This window comes from Bubalus kerabau, chromosome 2 (genome assembly GCF_029407905.1).
Source record: "Bubalus kerabau isolate K-KA32 ecotype Philippines breed swamp buffalo chromosome 2, PCC_UOA_SB_1v2, whole genome shotgun sequence".
In the NCBI taxonomy this organism is placed as follows: Eukaryota; Metazoa; Chordata; class Mammalia; order Artiodactyla; family Bovidae; genus Bubalus; species Bubalus kerabau.
Genome location: NC_073625.1, coordinates 119594753 through 119619501, shown reverse-complemented (window position 1 = coordinate 119619501; position 24749 = coordinate 119594753). Strand labels below are relative to the sequence as shown.

The 24749-nt window shown below is 51.2% G+C and overlaps 2 protein-coding genes across 3 annotated transcripts; both read right to left on the bottom strand.

Annotated features, from left to right (window-relative positions):
- Positions 1–370: 370 nt before the first annotated feature.
- On the bottom strand, positions 371–2017 carry CPN2 (carboxypeptidase N subunit 2). Its single transcript, XM_055570301.1, has one exon. It carries the CDS (start codon positions 2015–2017, stop codon positions 371–373), a length of 1647 nt encoding a protein of 548 aa, XP_055426276.1.
- Positions 2018–13349: 11332 nt separating this feature from the next.
- On the bottom strand, positions 13350–21616 carry LRRC15 (leucine rich repeat containing 15). 2 transcript variants are annotated; one of them, XM_055568667.1, is made up of 2 exons: positions 21540–21616; positions 13350–16808 (listed from the first exon to the last, which is right to left on the bottom strand). In XM_055568667.1, exon 2 carries the CDS (start codon positions 16801–16803, stop codon positions 15049–15051), a length of 1755 nt encoding a protein of 584 aa, XP_055424642.1. In that variant the 5' UTR covers positions 16804–16808; positions 21540–21616; the 3' UTR covers positions 13350–15048. The 2 variants fall into 2 exon arrangements, with proteins under 2 accessions (XP_055424642.1, XP_055424641.1); XM_055568666.1 differs by lacking the exon at positions 21540–21616 and adding an exon at positions 16944–17491.
- Between the last annotated feature and the right edge of the window lie 3133 nt (positions 21617–24749).

Genomic DNA, 24749 nt, shown 5'->3' with positions numbered 1-24749 from the left:
CTGGATGTCAAGAGAGGTTGGCCCCCATTTTGTGGAAACGGAGCCTTGGTATCTCAGAGTGGAGATGAGACAGGGGTGAGAATTAAATAACAGAAAAACATCAGGGGAGCCGCATTACTTTATTCTCCAGACCACAACGCAGCTTTGATGGGTGCTTTGCAAAGCTTGCAGAAGGTCCTGTTAGGTATCATTCTCAGACCAGGGTAATGAAGGAGGCTCTGGGTAGTGGAGCTGGCCACGCCCCCTCCTCCACCTTGGAGATGCAACTCCACCCCTCGCATCTGAAGAACCCGCTCAGCTCCCCTCACCATTTCTTGCCCAGTTGGGCCCAGAGGCCATCTGCCTAGGGTCCTGGTCCGTCTGCCTGCACCTATGGCTCCCCTGCCAGAGCCTCAATGGACACAGTGACCCTCACAGAGCCACAGCTGGACTTCAAGTCCCACTCCTGACTGGCATTGATGGGTAGTCCTGGGGAGCCCAAGCCCTGCCTGGGGGACAGCTGGACGTTCAGCCAGCGACACCGGGCCTTGTCACAAGCCACCACCACGGTTCCCTCAGGATTGCTGTAGGTGCACCGGCTCCTGGCCGCCCTTTCCTCCGCAACCAGATCCCAGGCACCCCCTGGCTCCCTGTCGTCTGGCCCCAGAGCAGCCTGGAAGCCCAGGTGGTCCCGGGTGATGGGGCACACCAACTGCTCCTCCTTCAGCGCGGGCACCACCTGGCCCTTGAGGTAGGCAGGACCGGCACAGTAGGTCTGGATGTTGAAGAGCCAGTCGCTGTACTGATGCAGCCAGCTAAAGAGATAGGCCAGGTGGCAGTCACACTGCCAGGGGTTCCCATACAGGGCCAGGTTGAACAGGTTGTCATTGGTGTCGAAGATGCCCTCAGGGAGCGTGGTCAGGAGATTCCTGGAGAGGCTGAGCAGCTCAAGCTTGGACAGGTTCTGGAAGAGGGCGGGGTGCAGGACCGTCAGGTTATTGCTGCTCAGGTAGAGCTTGACCAGCCCCTTGAGGCCTCTGAACACACCGGCCGGCAGATGGGTGAGGGCGTTGTGCGAGAGTGTGAGGGACCCAAGACTGGTCAGGTTGGCAAAGGCTGCCTCGGGGACTGTCTCCAGCTGATTGTGGGACAGGGACAGGCTGACCAGGCCGGGGGACTGGGCGAAGAGGCCGGCAGGCAGGGTCTGCAGCGCATTGCCCTGCAGGCTCAAGAAGGTCAGGTTGGGCAAGGCGGAGAAGACAGACCCAGGCAGGTGACTGATGGCATTGTGCTGCAGCCACAGCTTCTCCAGGCAGGAGAGCTGAGTGAACACTTCTGGGGGCAGCTCGGAGATGGAGTTTCCATCTAGGAAGAGTTCCTGCAGGTTGCCCAGACGGCTGAAGAGCCCCCGGGGCAGACTTGCCAGCTGGTTGTTGCTCAGCCTTAGGGTCTGCAGGCGGCCGAGGGGGTGGAAGAGCTCCTCGGGCAGGTAGGCCAGGAGGTTCTGTGCTAGGTTGAGGGTCTTAAGACATCTCAGAGGCTGGAAAAGCCTCTGGGGCAGGGTCTGGAGCCGGTTGCCCTGCAGCTGGAGGGACTCCAGGCCATCCATGTGCTGGAAGAGGCCCTCGGGCAGAGCCTCCAGCATGTTGAAGTTGAGGGTGAACTTGCTCAGCGAGATCAGGTTGGAGAAGATGTCAGCGCTGAAGTTGGAGAAGTTGCCCCCGGTGATCTCCAGATCCTGGAGCCCTGGAAGGCCCCCGAAGGCATCCGGCCTGAAGTGGCACACCCGGGTGTTGAGGAAGACCACCTTGGTCAGGTTGGGGCTGCTGCTGAAGGCCCTGGAGCCCACCACAGTGAACGAGGTCTCCACAAAGATGATGTCTGTGGCATGTGGCGGGATGTCCAGTGGGACAGCGGCGAGCCCCTCATCCGAGCAGAACACCTCCTGGATGAAGCAGTCACAGCCCTGGGGGCAGGGCAGGGTGGGCCTGGCCAGGAGCAGGAGGCAGGCCCAGCGCAGCCAGGCTCCGGGCGGCATCTCCTACACCTGAATGGGAAAGAAAAACAGAAGCGGCACCTTCATCGAGGGCAGGCAGCCCAGTGACCAGCACACCCATCAGAGAGCCAGGAGCCTGCTTATGCTTCTGATAGTTGTTCTCACAGGGCCTCACAGCAGGCTTGCAAGGTCAGCAGGACCATAGTTCTAACCTCCTGACAGCAAGGCTGTCGCCTGTGGGTTACTGTCAGGACCTAGACCCTGGTCTCCTGGACTAGCCATGTTCTTTCCAGATTGGAGGGAAGAGGTGAAAAGTGAAAGTGAAGTCGGTTAAGTTAAGTCACTCAGTTGTGTCCGACTCTTTGCGACCCCCGTGGAGAGCCCACCAGGCTCCTCCATCCATGGGATTCTCCAGGCAAGAATACTGGAGTGGGTTGCCATTTCCTTTTCCAGGGGATCTTCCCGACCCAGTGGTCGAACCCAGGTCTCCTGCATTTCAGGCAGATACTTTACCATCTGATCCACCAGTGAAAATGAAAGAGGTAGGAATAAGACCAAAAGGCATGGAAGAAGGGTATGAAAGGAGACCATGGGTACTGCAGAATTTTTAAGATAATACGTAAGATATGGGCAGATTATTCCTGAGTTGGAAATTTTTAAACCATAACTCTTCCTGAGCTTCCAAACCTCAGCACATTCCAGAACCTAATTATGAGGAGTTCTTCCCATCAGCTCTTTGCATAGCTGAGGCTGAGAGCGGCCAAGGGGATATAATGGGCTCTTATCTTGAAATGAGTCTGTGTTCTCCTCAGCACTGCCGTCAAAATGCTCCCCTCACCTCACCAGCACCTTGGAGCCCACAAAACTTTCCAACACTATGTGGACAAGAAGGTCCCAGAGGCGCATATTCTACAGACCCGTAGGTATTTGTTTGGGGGGGTGGGTGGTTTGCTTTAAATAAGGGAAGGCAACCAAGTTTATAGTTCACTAAATATACAATTTTTTGAATGCCAGTATCCATTCACAGGTCACAAATTGGTGATACAGCTTATAATCCTATTTCCCTTGCCACTCAATTTTTTTTTTTTAATGTATGAACCACTAGTCCGCATATTGACACTGAGAAATAGCACATTAAATGTTTCCAGATTTCAGGATGACTTAGGGGCTTTGGGCTCACATTCTCACATGACAAGACCAACTGGGGCTTAATTGCCTCATTATGGGGTTTGCACCACCAGTTCACTCTTGCTCCCACCCACATCAACATGTAGGTGGCGCATAGTGATTCAAGTTGTATTCATTGGAATCCCAGCTCATTCCAGTGTTCCAGCTATGTGACCTTGGATATGTGTTTCAACTTCCTTATCTGTAAAATGAGAATAATAACCATGTGCTAACTATGTTGGAATAATCGGAGGATTAAATGAGTAAATATAGGTAAAGGTTTTAGGACAGTGTCTGAAAGTGTAATTAATAAGCTGTGTTAACTATTGTTAAAGGGTGCAAACCACCATCATTACAGAAAAGATTATTTGAACACCAAAAAAAGGAGGAATAACAAAATGCCCTTTGGATAGAATATATTTAGCTTTATTTTTTTTTTTTTTATTTTTAAACTTTACATAATTGTATTCGTTTTGCCAAATATCAAAATGAATCCGCCACAGGTATACATGTGCTTTAAAGACAGAAAGAAGGAAAGGCAGAAAAAAGAGAAAACCCTCACACAATATAAATCATAATTTTTTTCAGTTTACCTATCCTCAGCCAAGAGCTCAGTTGGCTCCCTTTTGGGGAGCCTTGGCCCCAAGCACCAGAGAAGGCAATAGCACCCCACTCTGGTACTCTTGCCTGGAAAATCCCAGGGTCGGAGGAGCCTGGTGGGCTCCAGTCCATGGGGTCACTAAGAGTCAGGCACGACTGAGCGACTTCACTTTCACTTTTCACTTTCATGCCTTGGAGAAGGAAATGGCAACCCACTCCAGTATTCTTGCCTGGAGAATCCCAGGGACAGAGGACCTAGTGGGCTGCCATCTATGGGGTCGCACAGAGTCAGACACGACTGAAGCAACAGCAGCAGCAGCAGGCCCCAAGCACACTTTGCTGGCTGCCTCTCTGCGGCCCTCTGCTGGCTGCCTTCTCCATCACAAGATTCAGCTTGGGCCAAAGGGCCCCACAAGCAAACACAGTGCTTTCAAAAAGCCGCCTGAGACCTCTTCCCATTCAGACACTCAATAACCCTCAGTTTTCCCAGGAATTTTTCTGCCTCATCAATAGAGAAGGAACAATTTCTCCCTAAGAAAGCACATAAGTCCCTGGAGGCTCCTATGTAAGCCACAGGAAGTGGATTTTATACAGCGGTTGGGAAGGTCTCTAACAGTGATGGCACCAGACTGCCACGCAGGACACACTAGGGAAGGGACAAGCCTCCTGGTCCTACCGCCCCCGCCCCCAGACCAGAGTTACAGAGCTCAACTTTAGCCTGAGACTTTATCCTCTCAAGACTGGATGCACAGAACACAAATAAGAAGCAGAGGACCTGGCTAAAGAAGGATGGGGTAGCCATGGTCGCCTCCACTCACCCACTCATATCTGCCACCTGGGCTGCCCCCCGACTCTTACACAAACCCCTGGGGATCCTCACAGAAGGCTTCCCTGACCCCAGGAAGGAGGTGCCTGGCCGTATCTGAGCAACCTAGCATGGTCCTCTGAAGAATGGATTCTCCAGCTGTCTTTTTTGTGAGAAGATAGAGTGATCGCTGTCTAGCGTAGCGTCATCACTCTATGCTCAGCATCCAGCACAGTGTTGATGCACGGTGGGCTTGGCTAGAGTTTCTTGAACCAACTCCTCCACAGTTGGGATGAGCAGCGTTTGGGGCAGAACTGCCTCTCCCTGGAATGGTTCCAGCCTGGAGAGAATGACCACAGCCAGGCATGAACATGGCCCTGAGCCCTCCTGCCTACACCCCTGCCAACCAGAGGGTAAGAGAGGAGCAATTCTTGTCTGTAACATGCTGTGATGTTACCAACATGCCGGGCCTCTTCCTGCTAACCCCTTCAGTCTTTGCTTCTCAAAGGGCAGTTTCCAGGAGAAATCCCATTAGAATGGACACAAAGTTCCCAGGGACCATCTGGCCAACCTCATCAAGAGAGAAAGGCCAGGCTCCCAGGGGTCCACAGCGGGCCCTTGGTTAGAACCAAGATCTGGTCTCCCTGATCACTCCTGCTGGAAGAGCTGTGACCAAAGCAGGAGGTGCCCGTGAACGAGGGGTCATGGGGGACTGTGCCCCACCTACCCCACTCCCTGCCTCTAACTTCTAACCCACTGTAACTTGGAAATAATACCCTTTATAACTTTCCAAAAGAACACATAACTAGAGAATTCAAGACTTGAGTCAAAACTATGGCATCAGAGGCACAGAAAATCAAGTGTAAACAAATCAGCTTAGGCTCAAGCACGGGTGGGGGAGGTGGGGGAAGCCTCTCTGATATAGGGAGCTGAGCTAAGGGGCGAATCCCACCTGCTAGCTCCTAGAGCTCTCATCATGATCCTTGGCAGATGGAGACATTCCCAGAACAGGGAAACCAGGGCTTCCAGAGCTAGAGCGACTGGGAGCTATAGTTAAGAAGTGCGGGCCAGAATCTATCCCCGTGGCCTAAGCTTTCAGCCAGGTGCTTGCAGCGACACCACAAGGCTCCTGGAACAGGCAGACCCCTCCTCACATTCCCAAGACCCCCAGTGAACATAAACAAGGGACCTGGCCTGGTCCCTCCTCTTCCCACCCAACTCTCTCCGGTACTATGAGTAGAGAGCCCACAGTTGCCTTAGCAGCCCACAAGCCTACAGGCATGCACTTCCATGACAAGAGTCAGCTTAGGGAAGATGAAGCTGGGATATGCCCCACATAAGCCCTGGGTCCTGGGTCCCTGCAGCAGGGTTTCAAATATGGTTGAAACCTCTGGTTGGGCATATCCCTTTGATCTTGCAAACTTCTCACCCTTTGGGGTGCCATGGTAAGAGGAGAGCCAGAACAGGGCCTCAAAAGTTTCAGGGCAAGATCCTCGTGCCCCAGTCTATTGGGGCGGAAGGAAGTGGAGGATAGTAGTCACAGTGAGAACACTGATGGTTTCCAAACACTGATGATCCACTCCCAGCCCAAGACTCACTCTCACATCCCTCTAGAATGGCTAAGAGTTTGTGCTCTAATGTGAGACCAGTCTGGGTTCAAATTTTATCTCCACCCCTTATTAGCTGTGTGGCCTTGGCTGAATTACCTAAACTCTCTGTGCTTCAATTTCTTTATCTTCAAAATAGCAAACTTCAACACTACCTTCCTCATGGGTTCTGAGGATTGAGTAAGAAAACGCACTGAAAGCTCCCAACCCAGAGCTAGGCACAGAGAGGACTCCCAGTGACAGGAGCTCAGGCCAGCCCCAGCTCTGGGCTGAAGTAGCCACAGGAGTCAGCTAAGGAGAAACGGATGGGATCATCTGAGCGCCTCGCTGGCAGACCCGAGAGAGGCCCCTTTAAAAACTTTCTGGCTCTTTCCTCCCAGCCAGCGGAAATGGGTCAACTGTTTTGTGCTTGGTTTAGTGGAGCGTGGATTCTGATGGCTCTGGTCAGGATGCCCTGGACTTGGGCCCCTTTCCCAAACCACCCTTGAGAGCAGGTCACCAGGGACTTAGGAGACGGGGAATATCCCTGCCTAGGTACCTCGGAGGCTGGCACGGAGGGGACGCTGGGGCAGCAGCCGGAAGATTCTAGCTTGTCACCTGACAAACCACCTCTGCATTTGTGCAGAGAGCAGCAAGATGCCCACAAAAATGTTCCATGCTTTCAGCAAGCCACAGAAGCCTGGCTTTTTGAGGGTGGGGGATGTAACTGGCTGCAAATGGACTCTTCCCTCTTCTCAAATTGCTTTTGTGTTGGTACATTTCTGTGTCATCCACCACAGAGCCAACCCTCACTCCTTCCAGAGGGTGATGGGAGCTCAGAGCCCAGCCCCTCCCCCCAAAAAAAAGCCCCAGGGGCTTGCCCCTTGACTGGGGTATCTACATCAGGGGCTGTCTCACCAACACGGTTGGATTTTGCCCTTGGGCTCCAGTACATCTGGGGGCAAGAAAAAGGGCTTCCAAGGCTCATCTGGAGCCCCTGACTGCCTCACCCAGGTTCCTGGGACCCCGGTCTCCTTTGTTCTCAACCAGAGAAATAAGCCAAGTGGCTGACGCTGGGGGAACTGGGCTGGGCTCCTGCCTCAGGCCCCTCCCCACCAACCACCCCCACCCCCCACCCCCCAAAACACACAGTGAAGTAATCCCTCAGAGTCCCAGTTTCCATATTTGTAAATAGAGAACAGTGGTGAAAATAAAGTCCACATTACATACTGTTAGGGCTATTGTGGCAATTAAATGAGATAATTGGCCGTGGGTTTGTGATACTCTGATATAATAAATGTATATTTGGTCTTCCTCTTGGTTCCTGGCACAGAGCTCCAGAAACCTTTGGAATATCCTGAGTAATAAGACAGAAATGTCTTTGCTATTCATAATAAGACCCTTCCACCCACACTGGAGGCTAAGTTAATGAAGTGACTCAATGGCTTCAGATTATACACAAAAATATTTGCAGCGGTTATCACTGACCAACAGAATTAATTGCAGGTGATTCTCATTTTTTCCTTTTGCTTAATCATATATTTTCAACTTTAAAAAATAATAAACAGGCATCACTGTTGTCATAAGAGTGAACGTTATTAAGAAAATCATATAAAACATGAAGCATAACCAAGCACACAATAGGTGCTTCCTTGATTTCTTTCCTTCTTTGCAATTACATTGCAGAGACTCAACGAAATTTGTCTGTCTACTGTGTCATAGCTTCTTTTTTTTTAATTTTTAAAAATTGAAGTATAGTTGATTTACAATGTTGTACCAATCTCTGCTGTATAGCAAAGTGGTTCAGTCAGACATATATAGACATTCTTTTTTGTATATGCTTTTCCATTATAGTTTCTTGAAGAGAAGGAACGTTCTGAAGTAAGAGCAGGTTGTGAACCTGGCACTTTCCTTTCCACAAATGCTCCCCATGGGCCCCACCTCTGGTCCTTGATTACATAGTCCCCTCCACTTTAGAAGGCCCACCCTGACCTCTCCCTATTGCTCCCTGTCCCCATTCTCCCCATCCTCCAGGACAGCATAAGTCACATTTCCTCTGGGAAGCCTTCCTTGCCTGCATCTCCTTTGGGTCCCTCAGGAACTTGTCTTCTATTGACCATGTGGGTCCTTCTTCTCTGCCTTCTAGTCAGTTGCACCACCTGACTAGGAGCCTCTGGGATGGCGGTGGAGAGGCAGAGGTCTTGAGATCGCAGCATCCCTTACCTGGCCGTGCACCCCAGTACCTGACTCAAAGTTGAGCACAGATAGGCGCTCAGGCCCTGGGTGCCGAATGGAACTGAATGTGTTTGCGGCTCTCGTGAGCCTATATCTAGGGCCTTGGTCTTCATCCTGCTTCAGGGATTGGGGCGCTATTGGCGCTGCACCCTGTGTGCAAATTCTGATACCACTGCCTACTGGCTGCGTGGGATTGGGCAGTTCACTCCATTTCTCTAGGCCTCAATTTCCCAATGCCTGGTTAGAGCCCATCCCTTAGTATTAAAATTAGCACTCAGTTGGATGATAATATGCTAAATTAGATGGTAAATAATAAAGCACTTAATACAGTGCAGGGTATATAATAAATGTTTGACTAAAAGGTAGCCACATGCATGTTTTATTTCAACTTTATCATCCAAACCAGGACACTTCTGAGATTAAAAGAGTTGCTATTGATAATTATGGGCTTCCCTAATGGCTCATTGGTAAAGAATCCACCTGCGATGCAGGAGTCATGAGTTCTATCCCTGGGTCAGGAAGATCCCCTGGAGAAGGAAATGGTGACCCACTCTGGTATTCTTGCCTGAGAAACCCCAAGGACAGAGGAGCCTGTCAGGCTACAGTCCATGGGGTTACAAAAGAGTCAGTCACGACTTAGTGACTTTGTTGTTGTTCAGTCACTAAGTCGTGTCTGACTCTTTATGCCAGAATGACAGACATAAACAAGGGTGGCGTTAGGCCAAGTGGGACATGTGGTCACACTACTTATCCTTCCCATTCACTGGGAGCTCCCTGAGCACAGGGACCAGATCACCCTCATCTCAGAACTCCCCCACCACAACCTGCCTCCAGTCCCAATGCAGCACGACCCTGGCTGAGCAGCCCTCAGGGACTTCCCCTACCTTGGCACAGAGGTGCAGCCTGCCTGGAGTTGGGGATATGCTCTGAAATCTGGGACAAGTGGCCAGCCCATCTCCTGCCCCTGAGCTGGGACCCCAGATTCCTCCCATGCCCCCATGTCCCCTGTAGTCTTGCAGTGACCATACCGTGAGGGGCTGACAGGTGGGGACCAGCTGCCCTGGCTCTTCCTCTGGAGCAGAAGGGCCTCTGGGGTGGTCAGTGGTCAGCACGAACCCAGCAGCCCTGGCGCTGATCAAAGTTCCAGGGAGAGGTTCCTCCCCTCACGTGGCCTAAGCATTCCTGGAATGTCACCAGCGTCACAGGACAGCAGGAGAGAGTCCAGGCAAGGCCTCTGAAGATTACAAAATGACCCTGAACTCTTACCACGGACAGATCCTTGTTGGGGCCAAAATCCAGCCAAGGTTACAGGTTTGGCATCTTTAGGACCCCAGGGGAATCCACCAGGCCCTAGAAAGTTCCCAGTAGGTTGCTCTGGGGTGAGCACTGGGATCAGGGGTTAAAACTTATATCCCTACCTGTGCAAGCCAGGCTGACCACAGCTGGGCAGCCAGCCGCAGGCACCTGCAGACTCCCAGTGCCAGGAGTAATCCTAAGAGGTCTGCAGCTTTGCTGTCCTTCTGTAGCTGTTTATTGAATGCTTATGTTTCTAAACCCTTTCTGAGTTAAAAGGGGGGAGTGATATAGGGAGGTGAATTTTGGCTCAGTATGGACAGGAACGCATTCACCACTGAGATTATCCAGGGATGAAAGCAGTTGCATGAGGAGACAGTGATTTTCTGGCCTTGAAGGTGTTCATGCAGGGGCTGCAGAGCAGAGTGAGGAGAGCGTGTGAGTGTGTGTGTGTTCATTCGTATGCACTTGTGTGAAATCAAACAGTGGGTCCGTGCTGCTGGCAGGACCCTGGGCAGATGTGCAGGTGTGGAGGGCAGGTTTGTATTAAGAACTCCAGCATCTTTTGGGAGATGGGAGATAGGCGCTCACTGTTCTTCCATTGTTGGAATTCCAGGCTCCCATCTTGAGTGGGTGGGCTCAGTGGTTAGGGAAGGCGCATAAGGCCCTGTCCCAGTCAGTGACAGGGTCCTGCTTTGTGAAACAGTGAACACACAACTGACCCTCGCCGGGTCCAGCCTCCTGGGACAGGGTTACACCCAGCAGAAGGGATTGAAGCGCTAAGAGAGCCCAGGAAATATGGTTTGAAGCCCTCTTCCCGGGCATGGCAGTGGGATGAAGGGACAGATAAAAGATTACCCTTCTTATAAACCCTGGACTTGCACCAGCAGCGGTGACAGCCCCCGAACCTGGAGGCCTGAAAAGGTCCCAGGGACTTCTGGACACCTGGAGGGTCACCTTCACTCACAAGGTGTCTTCTGAGAGCCTGGGGCTCACTGAGCCTGGGTGCTAGGCACTGTAAGAGTCCAGACGTGTGCAGGAGAGTCCTATCCACCAAAGCTAGTGTGTGCATGAGTGTGAATGCATGTGCACTTTGATGAATGCTGAGGGAAATTCACTGCCTTTCTGAGACATAGAAGAAGCCCCAGGTTGGGAGTGGAGGCCTGGTTGTCTTGCAAGCTCAGCCACTAGTTCACTAGGTGACTATGAGAAATTCATTTCCTGTCCTGATCTTATTTTCTCCATCTATAAAATGGGTTGAGCCTATTCCTAAGGCCCCATCCAGCCATAGTGACCTCAAGACATCATTTTGATCCCACTCGCTTTCCAAAAGCCTTTCCCAGCCCTGAATATCTGGTGTCTGTGAAGAGCTGTCTGGGTCAGCCTTGCATTCATGTGACAAGCATAGAATCAACAGCGAGATCCCTTAGCCAAGGCGCCCATAGGAACACATGTGTCCTGTGTATACCATTTATTGTCGATTCTGTACCCCAAATCTGTTACAAGCAGCATCCAGCAAAGAAGGACCCCCCACCTCGCCCACCAGGGCTCACACTCTATAAAACCCTGGGGGCCTAGAAAGCTCTAAATACATCACCAAGCACCTGGGACTATTTGCAATGATTCCCTAAGTGAGGCAAAATCGATCCACTTTTGAAGGCAGCATGAAGGTGATGAGTTGGTGAGAACAATCCCTCCTTGGGTGAAGAAGAAAGTTCAGACTGGGAGGAGTTTGGCCTGGAGGAGTGCCCACCCCGCCCCTCTCTGAATCACAGCCATGACCTCCTCCCCAAGACCACCACTGCCTCCCCAGCAACTCCAGTTCAATTCCAACTGTGGGATCTGTGGGTTGATTTCTTTGAGTGATTCGTAGCTAAAGGCAGGCTACTGCCCATGTCTCTCTAGCAACTCCAGTTATCTTGTCATCTGTAGCTGCCTCCTCTTCATAAACTTCCTGAGTCTGGAAATGATTCCTAACACTTCACTACACAGACATCAGTGACAATGCTGTTGCTGCCCATGAAGAGTTCTGAGAACGGCGTTGTGCCTTTAAATCCTGGCGAGGAGGAAAAATATACACTCAGCCCAACATTCCCTTGAGGAAAGCCAGTTTTTCTTTAATGGATGGATGAGTTTAACTTTTCCTGTATTTACAAAGCTTTGGATCCACAGAGTACCAGGTGGGGTCGAATAGCTAAGATGATGGGGAGCAACAAGACAGTGACTCCCATTTCCCTTGGTTAAGCAATGAAAGCCTAGGACAGGCCATGAATTCTTGTATGAGCTTAAAGAGAGAAGGAACACTCACAGCCTGTTAAATAATGTTGCAGAAGCAAGAGGTTTTAGATCCTCACACATGTACTGCTCCTGCACAGGGCTGTTGTGAGGGTTAAAAAGAAAATGCCTGCTAAGTGTTTTGAAGGGTATCTATGCAGAGTAAACATTTTTGAAAAACAGTGGTTCTAACCAGTTTTTATTGTCTTTCCTCCAATATTTACCCTCCACTCCAAATGGAGAACTGACAAGGAGGACTAGAAGCCAATGAGCTACGGAGAAAAGTGAACTCAACTCTGGGGAACCAAGCAGCTCACTTCAGCCCCAAGAAGTGAGCAAATGCCAAGAGCCAAGAGCCTGTTGGAAAGGAAACTCCACCCACCTTTTCTGGCAGCTTCCTGACCAGACACCATGGTTTAGAGAGACCACATGGCCTGCCAAGGAAGAGGAGGCTCAATGGTTCCCTCCCGTCTCTGATGGAGAAAGGACCAGGGGCACTCAGAAGGTCAGAAAAAGGGTCCACCAGCCCCACCCAGGGTGCTTCCCTGCGGAGTCATCTGAGGACAGCTGCCCTCAGGCCAGCCTTTGATCTGGAGACACATGAGGTATCTTGGGCCAGAGAGGAAGATATTCCAAGGTCATGGCCAATGCTATCAATATCCAGGGGTCTGGGCTCAGCTTGACAGGTCACGCTGGATGACGAAGACTCCTTCCTTACCTTTCTGATATCTCTGGCCCACTTGTACCCTTGCACAATGAGATGCTGGGGCCTCCTTACACGGAGTCCTTTGAAGAATGCAGTGCCAAACCGTGCTTCCTGTCTGGAGGAGAGTAGGCCACACTTCCCCTTTGGGGCCCAGGATCAACAAGGCAGGTGGCCCAGGATCAACAAGGCAGGTCACCATTGGGAATGATGCTCAAGCCCCAAGCTCTAGGCTCATTTCTTTTTGGACCCTGGCAAACCCTGGTACATGTCTGCCAGGTACTATACATATTTTGAAAACATTTTGGAGACCCGGATTTACCTTGGTGAGATAATGTCTTTTGCCTCTAACAACATCTCTCCCAGATTTCCTGTGACAGAGAGTGAAAAGCTACAAAATGCACTAGCTCTTAACACACATCTGCTCCTGGACTCTTTGTCGGGGCCTGTCAGCACCATGCTGTTAAGGCCAAAGTGGATTTCTTATTTGTCTCGTGCGGCAGAGGGAACTAGTAAAGGCCAGTCAGGATTGATGGCAGATTTCCAAATCTGAACAGTATTGGCTTCAGCTGTTTTCTGGGAAGACACAGACACCTGAAAGTCTCCATTTCACTGTTTCTACTTCTAAAGTGGTATACCAGTTGTCCAGAGAAAGACATGCATCGTCATAAGTGTACTTTCTTTACCAGTGTGAATATGTGTGCAGCAGGAATGGTGGCCAGGGCAGGTATTCATGTGACTGCAACACTGAACCAAAGCATTCAACTGTTGTAACCAGACTACAGGCAGGGGGAAGCTTCAGAGAAGTCCCTGACCCAGTCTGACCTGTCTGTGTATCCGTGTTGCCTGCTGTGTGTGAGAATGCTGAAGTTCAGTTTCTAGCTGACTGTAATGTCCATGAAGAATTTTACCACGACCAGAGGGATTGCTGGGTTCTATTATACTTGGCTGTCCAATTAAAGGATCTCATCTCTGAGCTATTTCACTTCCCCAGATGCAGAGATGCAGAGTGAAAATTAAAAACAGATATAGGGCATCTCATGCCCATAAAAGGCCCAAGCAGAGAAACCTCCAATGAGCAACAGACAGCTTGTTGGCAGGGTAGGGTGTGTGGTTGCATGGACCTCTCTAGTTGAGATGCTTCTGACCTGCCCAGTCTGGGTGCCTGAAGGTCTGGCATTGAATACAATTTCCTGCTCAGGCCAGAGTATACCTACATCTTCTCCTCCACTGCTGGTAGCTGGGCCTTTGCAAGGACTGGCTGCAGGGGGAGGGCAGGCAGGGGCCTATCCTGATCTGTGGGGAGCCAGTTTCCAGGTAAGTCCATGCCATCTCCACAAGCCCCAGTCTTCTCCAGTAAAAGCCCCGGATGGAGGATGCTGGTGAGGTCTCGTTTCTTGAACTGGGTACTAATCACACAGATGTGTACAGTTTGTGAAAATCCATCAAACCTTACACTAGCATGCTCACACTTTTCTGTATGTAGGTTACATTTCCAGAAACAGTTAAAAGAGAAAAACCTTGCAGGTGAACACAAGGACCCCCAGGTACCAGATTGCTTTCTCCATCCAATACCAATAAGCGGACTTTCATGTTTTGGGGAGGTCAGAACTTCTGCATGATTTTATTCCTTAAAGGACTAAAATATTGAAAGCAAAGTTTGCAGTTCAGAAATATTCTCTAAAGAGGCAAAACTTGTTGCACCAGTGCCTTTCTTCCTTTTCCAGATAAAAATCACAAGAGAGACACTGATGATGACTCTGCCTTCAGAAACTGAGCAGCCTCAGTTTCCCCTTTCTCTCTATCATAGCATCCTGAAAGCCAGGGCATTTGGCAGTTCTTGGAAAAGCCACTAAAAGGTTTGAAGCCTCCTTTGAGGAGAAAAGTCACCTTGTCTTCAGGAGCAGGAAATGAAGAGAGACTCTTCATTTGAGCGGACAGGGTGGAGCCATGCCACAAACAAGATGAGCAAAGAAGGGGAATCAAAATTACATAATACTTGGGAGAGGGGCTGTCCCAGTGGAGAACTATTCCCACAAAGTGGCAGGTGTGTGATAACTGTGTCTATAGAGGCCAGCGGGGGCACAGACACAGGGAAGGCACGTTTTGGAGGAGAGCTGATGAGCTTTAGAGGAGGGGCTTCTTGAAAGAAGCCCAGGCATGTGAATTGGGACCACCACAGGATTTTTTCCATGGCAGGTTAGATCTCCCTGGTAGTAAGAAGGTTCTGCCAGAACCTCATCTACAGGAGAACCAGGCAGGTCAGGAAAAGGTAGGGATGCCTTTCTCTAGGGGACCCAAGAGAGAGGGACAGGGGATGGTCTGTGGACCCAGAGGTGAAGGAAGCATGGTGAAATCCCGGGTCCTCTGGGGTCCCACTGTCCCCTAGCCCTTCCTCCAGCCCTCCTCTCTAACACTCATTGGGTGCCTTCATCTGCATCAGGACCGCGTGGCTCCTCTTCTTGCAGCAGCAACAGCAGATGCAGGCAGCCAGGGAGCAGGCCAGGGCAATGATGCCGATGACAATGGCGGCAATGGCCAGCCCACTCTGGGCCGGGGTCATGCCGTCCGGGTGAAGACTAATGGGGGTCTTAATGGTGGTCAGATCAGTGTAGTCCTGTGAGGGGCTGGTGAAGTCAGTGGTGGAGGAGATGGAGGTGGTGTCGGGGTAGCTAGATGTGTCCGGGTATGTCGGCGTCCCTGGGTAGCTGGGCACCTTGGGGACCACTGGGCTCTGCACACTGGGGACAGCAACATTGATATTGATGATGATGAGGGACTGGCCACGGACACTGGCTGGGCTGAAACACACAGGGAGGCTGTCTGTCCCCAGCCTGGCCTTGTTGAGCAGGAGCCAATTGTGGAGCGGAAGGATGTCTGAGTCACACCTCCAGGGGTTGTCATAGAGCCGCAGCTCACACAGCTTCCCCAGGTGATCGAAGATGCCCAAGGGCAGGTTCTCCAGCTGGTTGTTCTGCAGCTGGATGGTCAACAGGTTATTGACGTTGGCGAAGAGGTTTCCGGGGAGCTGCCGAAGGCGGTTGTTCTGCAGGGAGATGTTCTGCAGGTTGGCCAACATGCGGAAGACGCTTCCATCCAGCTCCTGCAGTGCATTGGTGTGGAGGGACAGCTCCCGCAGCTCCACCAGCCCATTGAAGGCATCCGGGGAGATGTAGCTGATCTGGTTGCGGCTGAGGATCAGGACCTGAAGCTGGCTGAGGCTGCTGAAGACATTATCCGGGAGGGAGGTGATGTGGTTGTCATAGAGCCACAGCTCCCGCAGGTTGTGCATGGGTCCAAAGATGCCAGGAGAGAGCTCCTTCAGGGAATTCCCAAAGAGCGTGAGCCGGTTGAGCTGGGGCAGGTGCAGGAAGATGCCGGGGGGCAGCTGGGAGATGTGGTTGTTGGACAGGTAGAGCTTCTGGAGGTTACGGTTGTTGTGGAAGAGGCCGGGGGACAGCATTCCAATCTGGTTCTGCTGCAGGGCCAGCTCTTGGAGGTTGCTGAGCCCGTCAAAACAGCCCATGGGGATGTCTGAGAGCCTGTTCTCATACAGCCGGAGGACCTGAAGGTTGCTCAGGTGCTGGAAGACCCGGGGTGAGAGGTGGGTGAGGCTGTTCTTGCCCAGATTGAGCTTGGTGAGGCCCACCAGGTGGTCAAAGACCCCATCAGGGATGTACTCCAAGTGGTTGCCATGCAGCTGCAGCTCCTTGAGGTTGCTGAAGTGGGTGAAGTGGGCCGGCTGGATCTGCACCAGTTGGTTGCTGGACAGCAGGAGTGACTCGAGGTTGTCCAGGCCCTGGAAGAGGCCAACAGGCAGGATCTGGAGCTTGTTGTTGGCAAGGCTGAGGTAGCGCAGCGAGCCGAGGCTGCGGAAGGCACCGGGAGCAATATGGGCCAGCTCGTTCTTCTCTATCCGCAGCGCGATCAGGGCCGAGATGTTGAGGAAGGGGGACTCATTGAGTTCGGTGATGTGTGTGTTGAGGATCTGCAGGCTCATGGCGTTCCAGGGCAGCGGGGTGGGCACCACCGCGATGCGTGCCCCCGTGCACTCTACCTGGGAGGCCCTGGAGCAGGTGCACTCACTCGGGCAGCCATAGAAGGCCAGACCTGCAGCCCAGGCCTGGCAGCCCACCAGCAGAAGGAGGTAATGCTTCAGTGGCATGGCCTCTGCAAGAGGAGAGAGAGCACGCGGGTCAGGACTGCCTCACCGACACTGCCGCTACTTTTAAGCCAGCATCAACCTTGGGTGCCAAACACCGGCTTGCCTTTGAACCCCATGACCACGTGCCCATCTCATGCTACCTGTAGGTTGATCTGCAAGCCTCTTCATCTTCCCCGCCAGCCTTCCTACTTCCAGGCTGCTGCCCAAGCAACCTAGGGGGCTCTTCATCCTCATCCAAATTTTTCCCGCACTTCACATGCCTCCACCTTAGGATTCCATGAGTCGGCTTTAGTCGCCCTCCAATGCCGGTGGTTTTCCCAACCTCCTTCCCAACCCAGCCACAGAGGCACATGTGGCATCCCCTGTGACCCCATCTGCTTCCTCACTACTCAGTAGGCTTCACAAGGGCAGGGCTGCTGGTGCCCCATCCCAACTAGTTCCTTAAGTCAGGAACAGTATCTTATCCATCTCTGTGTCCCTCTCAGTTCCTGGACTTGCTGGCTGAACATGGCTTCCTCAGGAGAAACCAATAGGAAATGAGAACAAATAAACCAGGCCTGAACCAGGTGGAAGATGCTGAGGCCATGAACACGGAGGCTGCTGGGAGGAGCTGCGGCAGCCAACAGAGCGGGACCATGCAGTGATCTGGTGGAAAAGACTGCAGGGAAGCTCAGTTTTTGCTCTCCCTGGGCCCTGCCCTGCCCCATCACCACCGGCAACAGCCTGCCCCTGTGTTAACCCTTTCACAGGTGCTTCATCAAGGTTTAATGCAAACCACCTTCCCAATAAAAGGAAATTATCCACACCACTTCCTGTCTCGCTGAAAGGACTGCTGTACGTCAGCTGACGTCTGGAGTCTGCCTTCTGGGTACCAGTACCACTTTCCAAAAGAAACATCGAGTGGCCTTGAGTAAGTCCGAGAAAATTTAGGATGTACTCTGAGCTAAGAGGGCTTCCCTGGTGGCTCAGACAGTAAAGAATCTGCTTGCAATGTGGGAGACCCTGGTTTGATCCCGGAGTCAGGAAGATCCCCTGGAGATGGGAATGGCTACCCACTCTAGTATTCTTGTCTGGAGAATTCCATGGACAGAGGGGCCTGGCAGGTTATAGTCAGGGGCTCACAAAGAGTCGGACACACTGAAAGGTGGTAGGTAGGCCCAAATGTTCCCTCAGACATGGTACTGATCTGAGAATGGATCCAAAGTCATGGAAGTTTTGGCATTTGAGTTCAGGCCTATAAAGTGTATAGAAAGTGGAAAATGGGGTATGGGGGTTGGGCCCTATGTGAATATTTAAGGACCACTAACTAGTTTATTTTGGGGGGCTCCAAAATCACTGCAGATGGTGACTGCAGCCATGAAATTAAAAGACGCTTACTCCTTGGAAGGAAAGTTATGACCAACCTAGATAGCATATTCAAAAGCAGAGACATTACTTTGCCAACAAAGGTCTGTCTAGTCAAGGCTATGGTTTTTCCAGTTGTCATGTATGGATGTGAGAGTTGCACTGTGAAGAAAGCTGAGCGCCGAAGAATTGATGCTTTTGAACTGTGGTGTTGGAGAAGACTCTTGAGAGTCCCTTGGACTGCAAGGAGATCCAACCAGTCCATTCTAAAGGAGATCAGCCCTGGGATTTCTTTGGAAGGAATGATGCTAAAGCTGGAACTCCAGTACTTTGTCCACCTCATGCGAAGAGTTGACTCATTGGAAAAGACTCTGATGCTGGGAGGGATTGGGGGCAGGAGGAAGAGGGGACGACAGAGGATGAGATGGCTGGATGGCATCACCGACTCGATGGACATGAGTTTGAGTGAACTCCAGGAGTTGGTGATGGACAGGGAGGCCTGGCATGCTGCAATTCATGGGGTCGCAAAGGGTCGGACATGACTGAGTGACTGAACTGAACTGAACTGAACTAGTTGTTTGGGCTTCCCTGGTGGCTCAGAGGGTAAAGAGTCTGCCTGCAATGCGGGAGACTCGGGTTCAATCCCTGGGTCAGGAAGATCCCCTGGAGAAGGAAATGGCAACCCACTCCAGTACTCTTGCCTAGAAAATCTCATGGACAGAGAAGCCTGGTAGGCTACAGTCCATGGGGTCGCTAGATCTTGAATGAAATTTGAGGCCTCCAGGCTCAGCTTCCTCACCCTCAGTGATGTCGATAACCACTGTCTCCACCTGAGGCCATTGTGAGGGGCAGATAGGAGAAAGGCTGTGGAGGTGATCTGTACAACATTGTGAAAATGTGTGAGCATGTGCCAAGCTCACCCACAATATGCCCTTATAGACTCTTTCAGGCAGGAAGGCCTCAAAGTGCTTTTAACCTTGGCATTCTTAGTCAAGTGATGAAGGATTTCTGTGTATGTGCAGAGCATCTGTAACTTCCATCTGAGGTTCAAAGAGGTCTTTAACTCCCAAAGGGTTAAGAACTTCTGATCATACATTCCCATCATTTTAAGGGATGTAGCAAGCAGGGAAACTGAGGCTTAAAGCCTCAAGCCAAGATCTTCAGATAGCTGATGAGAACTTTGAGTGTTAATGCAGTGCCTCTCCTTTTAATGAGCAAAAGCCCTGAGTCAGAGGAAAGAATTTCAAATGATGGTCTATAAGGCCATAAACTGACTGGGTAGAAAAGGTATTTCTTTGACCTCTCTTTGCTCCCCTGAACTCATGGGGTCCTGAGTCTGGTCCATAACTCAGAATAGTCCAGGCTTCCTTACCTGGAACTCAGTGCAACCCTCCCCTGTCCCCCAAAAAGTTTACTCTAGGGACAGAGCCCAAGTTCATCCCACCCCAGACCTTGATTGTTGCCTTAGTCACAAACCATACAAGCCTTGACCTGCTGTGCTTTCACTTCAAAGACTCAAATAAGTATGTAAAACTGTAGAGAGAAGAAAGAAAAATAACAACTTGACTAATGAAATCAAGATGTAAAGCAAGGGGGCCAGAGTAAGCTATGGACACATTTAAAAGGATGAACTTGTATAGACAAATGTCAGATCCAGAACTGGAGAGCAGAAAATTAACAGCTTAGATAAAGGGCACTGAAAAAAGTGAATTAACATCCACCCTTAGATGTTAGGGCTTTTTAATTGATGGTAACAGAGAAGGAAGGCTGCTCACAAAAGCTAATGTGATTGTAGATTGCATTAATAGAAGTGTTAAGTGTGGAACAAAGGAGTGATTGTCTTCCTCTACACTGCCCTCATCAGTCCATATCAGCAGTGCTGTTCTCAGTTTCACCCTGAACTTGAAGAAAACCAGTGATAAACTGGTCTCCTGAAGGACTTCTGGAGAAGAGTTTGAGGAGGGTGAAGGGATGCAGACACCAGAACATCCTTGCATCCACTGAAGGAACTGCGGATGAGTAGCCAGAAGAAGAGATGTGAAGAATCTGCAAGCACTTTCTTAATATATGTCAAGGGCTAACTTGGGATAAAGAAAGCAGCCTTACTCATGCGGTCTCCAAGGTCCAAACCAGTGTGCAGAAGCTATGGGGTCACATATTTCAGTTCATCACCAAAGACAGCATGTCAGAATCAGAATGGACAAACTTATAAGGTAGTAAGCTCCCCATCACTGAGAGTGTTCAAATAGAAACTGAGCAACTACTTGGTAAGGATGCTGGAGAACAGGGTCCTACACCAGGTAGAGTATTGAGCTGGATGACAGCTGGTGTCCTGTTCATCCCCAAGAGGTTAGGATTCTAAGGCTGGGTGTCAGAGCAATGACATGAGAGCCATCTACCAAGACAATAGTGTCTGCACTCCCAGCAAGTGGCGTTCTGCACTGCCCTCCCAGTGGGTGTTTGCCCATCCCCTTGATATGTGTGAGAGAGAGATCCACTCCCTGGACTAACTTACCAAAGGCAAAGTGTCACTTCTGGTTATGAGCCATGCAGTACTCAGCTTCTATGCTCAGAATGCTTCAAAATGGTACTGTCACCCAAGTATTAAAGATTAAATTAAAGTGCCTATAACCTGGCGAGCCCAGGGCAGCCTCTCAAGTTTCCCCATCTATAAATGAGGGTGTGGGCCAAGGTGCCTTCTGAGGACACATCTAAGACCTCTCTGAGTTTGTACTCCCCAGCTGGGGAGGGGCATCAAACCAGGCCCCGGAAGGGCCCAGGGCCAGGGGAGGTACCTTGTGATTTGGGAGGAGGAAGCACAAGATAATTCCTTATAGGAACAGAGGCACTGTTGTTTAAAACAGACCACACTCAGCTTGACAAATATTGCAAGAATTTGCAGATTTTCCCCTCATAAAAGCCTCCTGTCTGCAGAGCCCACCCCAGCACCACATGCAGTAGGCTCCTACTTGCCAGCACGTGTTGCAGCTGACACTGAGTGCTCCTAAGGACCTCTGGGGAGCCCACTCCAAACCCAGCTGCAGAGCTTCCGGGGAGGGAGGGACTGCAGGAGCAGGGCTGGACACCGGGCAGGCCCTTAGATTTCCAGTAAGGGTGGCCTGCGTCTATGGCAGCCCGAGGCGCTCGGGAGCCCAGCACACAGCAGCCTAATAGCCCACGCTGCCCTGCGCCGCTTGGTAGCCGTGACAAATGCCAGTTAAAGTCCCACAAAGCTACCTTAATTACACCTTCCTCCTCCAAGCAGCCAAACACATTCTAAGTCACTGCAGCGACCAGCCCCTGTCCTTGGAGGGGGCCCAGGCTGGCATCTGCCACGGGTCCGGGGAATTCACTGAGCCCACAGTACACAGAAGGACGGACAGACAGCTCACCTGGGCACTCTGACGTGGTCCCTCCCCAGGAGAAGTGCTCGGACCCAGAGCTCTGGCTCTGGGTCGCCTTAGCAAGAACTGCCTATATGACTCATGGGCAAACACATAATTAGCCTCGAAGCCCTGGGCTTTGTTGGCTGGTGGGTTGGGACTTTGGGGTTTAATACCATCATTCACATTCCCTAAACACGAGCTTCCATGGGAGGAGACGCTTTCTTATTTCAATGCCACGGAGCAAAGATTTTGGAAAGAGCCTCGGAGATGGATGAGCTACCCAGTCTTGACTCTAAGCTGGAGTGTAAGTTTAGGTGAATTCTCCAGACCTCAGTTTCCCCTCCTGTAAAGACTCCCAGGGCCCCTGGGCAGCTCTGATATCCTCCCGCAGACAGAATGGAGATTTGGCCTGAAGCCCCGCCGTTCCCACCGCCCCCTACAGGCTGCATTGACCCACCAGCACAGTCACCTTCTCACTGAGGCTTGAGGACCTCATATCCATCTTTTCAGGCCCACCATGTTTCAGAAGTTTTCCAGGCAGGGCAATCCCGCTTGTTAACTGGTGCATTTTCACATGGCCAATAGCCATTTCATGGATTGGGGAGCTCAGAGGTGGCCTTTGAGAGGCCACCTCCTAGCCCATCTGGGGAAACTGAGCCCCAGACAGGAGATCTCTCTCCCTGGCCTGTGTCCTTCCCCCAGAGAGGCCTCCCAAAACGTGGCTTCGTGTGCACTGAATGGTGCCCCATTCACCAAGGGAGCTGTATTGTCTCTCCCTCACTCAGCCAGTGTCAGCCTCGGTCCAGTTGCTCCTCTGTACATGGTCCACTGGATCTGAAGTCACTAACAGGCTCACTGCATCCTAACCTCCCATCTCACTGATATGAGGTAACCACCCCCCACCCCCATCAGTATACAAACACTGTCTGGAAGTACCTGGGAAGTGTGTTTAACAGAACCAACCTCATGGCATCACATCAATGAGGATTACATGTAAAGCACTTAGACTCACTCTTGGCCCCAAATGAGTACCTACTAAATGTTACTTACAATTATTGTTCATCCACCTGTTGAGTAAAATCGGAATCTCTGGAGGCTCCACCCACAGAGCTCCTGACCCTGAGGTCTGGGATGAGTGGGTGCCCAGGATTCTGCACATTTAACAAATCCCCCAAGTGATCCTGATACAGGGGTCCACAGCCCTTACCACCACTTGAGACCTAGGTCAGCTGGGACCCCACACTCCTGATATATGTTATTTACTGCCAAGCAGTAAAGAGAGACTCAACCCTGGATGGGGGGAGCTAAAGGTCAGGCCACAGACCTGGTCCAGCCCCCTCTGTCGCTATTTCCTTCAGTGGTCCTTTCTCCATCCCTGTCATAAATCTGGGGTCTGAACTGAGTTGAATCCAGCAGTGGAGGCTGTTTCCAGGAGCAGCACTTAGAGGGCAGGGCATCAAAGGTTCCAGCGTCCTCTGAGCCCATCTGATCTAACCATCTGGTCAATGTGTAGAGAGGAAAACAAAGGTACCCAGAGGAATGAGGGGTCTTGCCTAAGGTCACATAATCAATGGAAGACTCCAGACACCCAGATCAGGGCTCTATCTAACCATAATGCTTGGTGACCCCCTGAACCTTAACATGAGGCTTTAGGATCTCATCAACCACATGTCTGGCAGCACCTGGAAGCAGAAAGAGGTGGCTTCTCTCTCTCCATCTTAAAATGATCTCAGGTTTATCTACAGTCCACCCTCTAGCTGCCCAGCATGATTATTCAAGGTCAAGTGCCTCTCCCAACTCCCAGGCTGCATGGTCTGAGAGATGTTCTTCCTCAAGTCTGCCCTGATGCTTATGTTCACTCAGTTTCACCTGAGTGCCCTGGAGGAGTGCAGGGAAGGAACCAGAGGGATTGATCCCATCATCTCAATACATAGCCCCGTTCAGGACTTTACCCCCAAACACATCCTGGAACCCCAAAGGAAGAGTGGCCACATCCTCATCCCCCACCTGGTTCAATCATTGACCCCATCTCTCATGGCCCACCAAAGTCAATATACAGTTCATTTGTTTAAAGAAGAAAATGAGAAAGAAAAAGCCAGTCCTTTCCAGCCACAGGGTTAGGGGAGGTAGGGCTTCCTAAAGAGGCCAGAGCAGGGCTGTAATTAGGTTGGCAGAAGCAGCAGGAGATACTGACAAACTTGCCAGCAGACCAAAGAGATACTCCTACTTGGGGCTTTTATTTTAAAAGCCTTGGGCTACAGCCCCCTTCTCAGGGTAACACCTGGGGGGCCCAACTTTGATAAAATGGATCAGCCCCTCCTCAAAGGATCTTGAAAGAAGTTTCTAAATCCCATGTTCCCAAAGCCCATGGAGGCAGTGAAACCAGAAGCAGGAGTCAGTCTTTGGTGGTCAGGACTCAGCGAAGCAAATTGCCATGTGTGATCACCGCCCCAGGAGCGTGCGCTGGCAGGACAGAGTTAGAACAGTTTCTGCCCCAGCTCTCCTGACTTCTCCCCATCTGGATCTACTTCCACCCACACCCCACACCCCCTTCCATTTGCTGAGCAAGCCAAGTAGTGTCTCCAGCCCTGGGAGAGCCTTCCATGTCCTGACTTTCCGCAGGGTCTGTTCAGAACCCTTCCCCTTGGCCCTGACCTCTCTCACATACTTGTCTCCTCCCCACAGAGCCTGCCTGGCTGACTCAAGACCACAGGCAAATACAACGGTCTGGCCCTGAATGTACCCCAGATGTTCAGTCAAGGCAGAGTGTAAGAAGTGACAGCCATTAGAGAAGTTCTAAATTATGGAGCCAGTGGTGCCCACACTGGTTGAGATACGGTGATATAATCCTAAAGGAGAAGCCAGAGCATTTCAGATGGGCATCTAGCACCTTCAGTCTGAGTGATGTGTCATCCAAGAGAGAGTCCCAGCCCACTCAGAGGTCACGCATTTGGCCCCGGAAGTAGACTGGCACTCTCACACTCAGCATGGCTGGGAAACTCTAGTAAAGTTCTGGTTTTCCACAGTTGGTTCCTTGGCCCCACTTCTGTCTCTGTGTGTGAGAGAGAAGCTGGTAAAGGTACAACAGTCACAGTCTTAAATGCAAACCACCCTCATCACAAATTCATCTTCAGCTCTGACTCTCTCCGCCCAAAGCCATTAGCGGCCAAGGCAAGAGGGGAAAGTGGCCTAAGCCACACACAAACGTAGCATCCG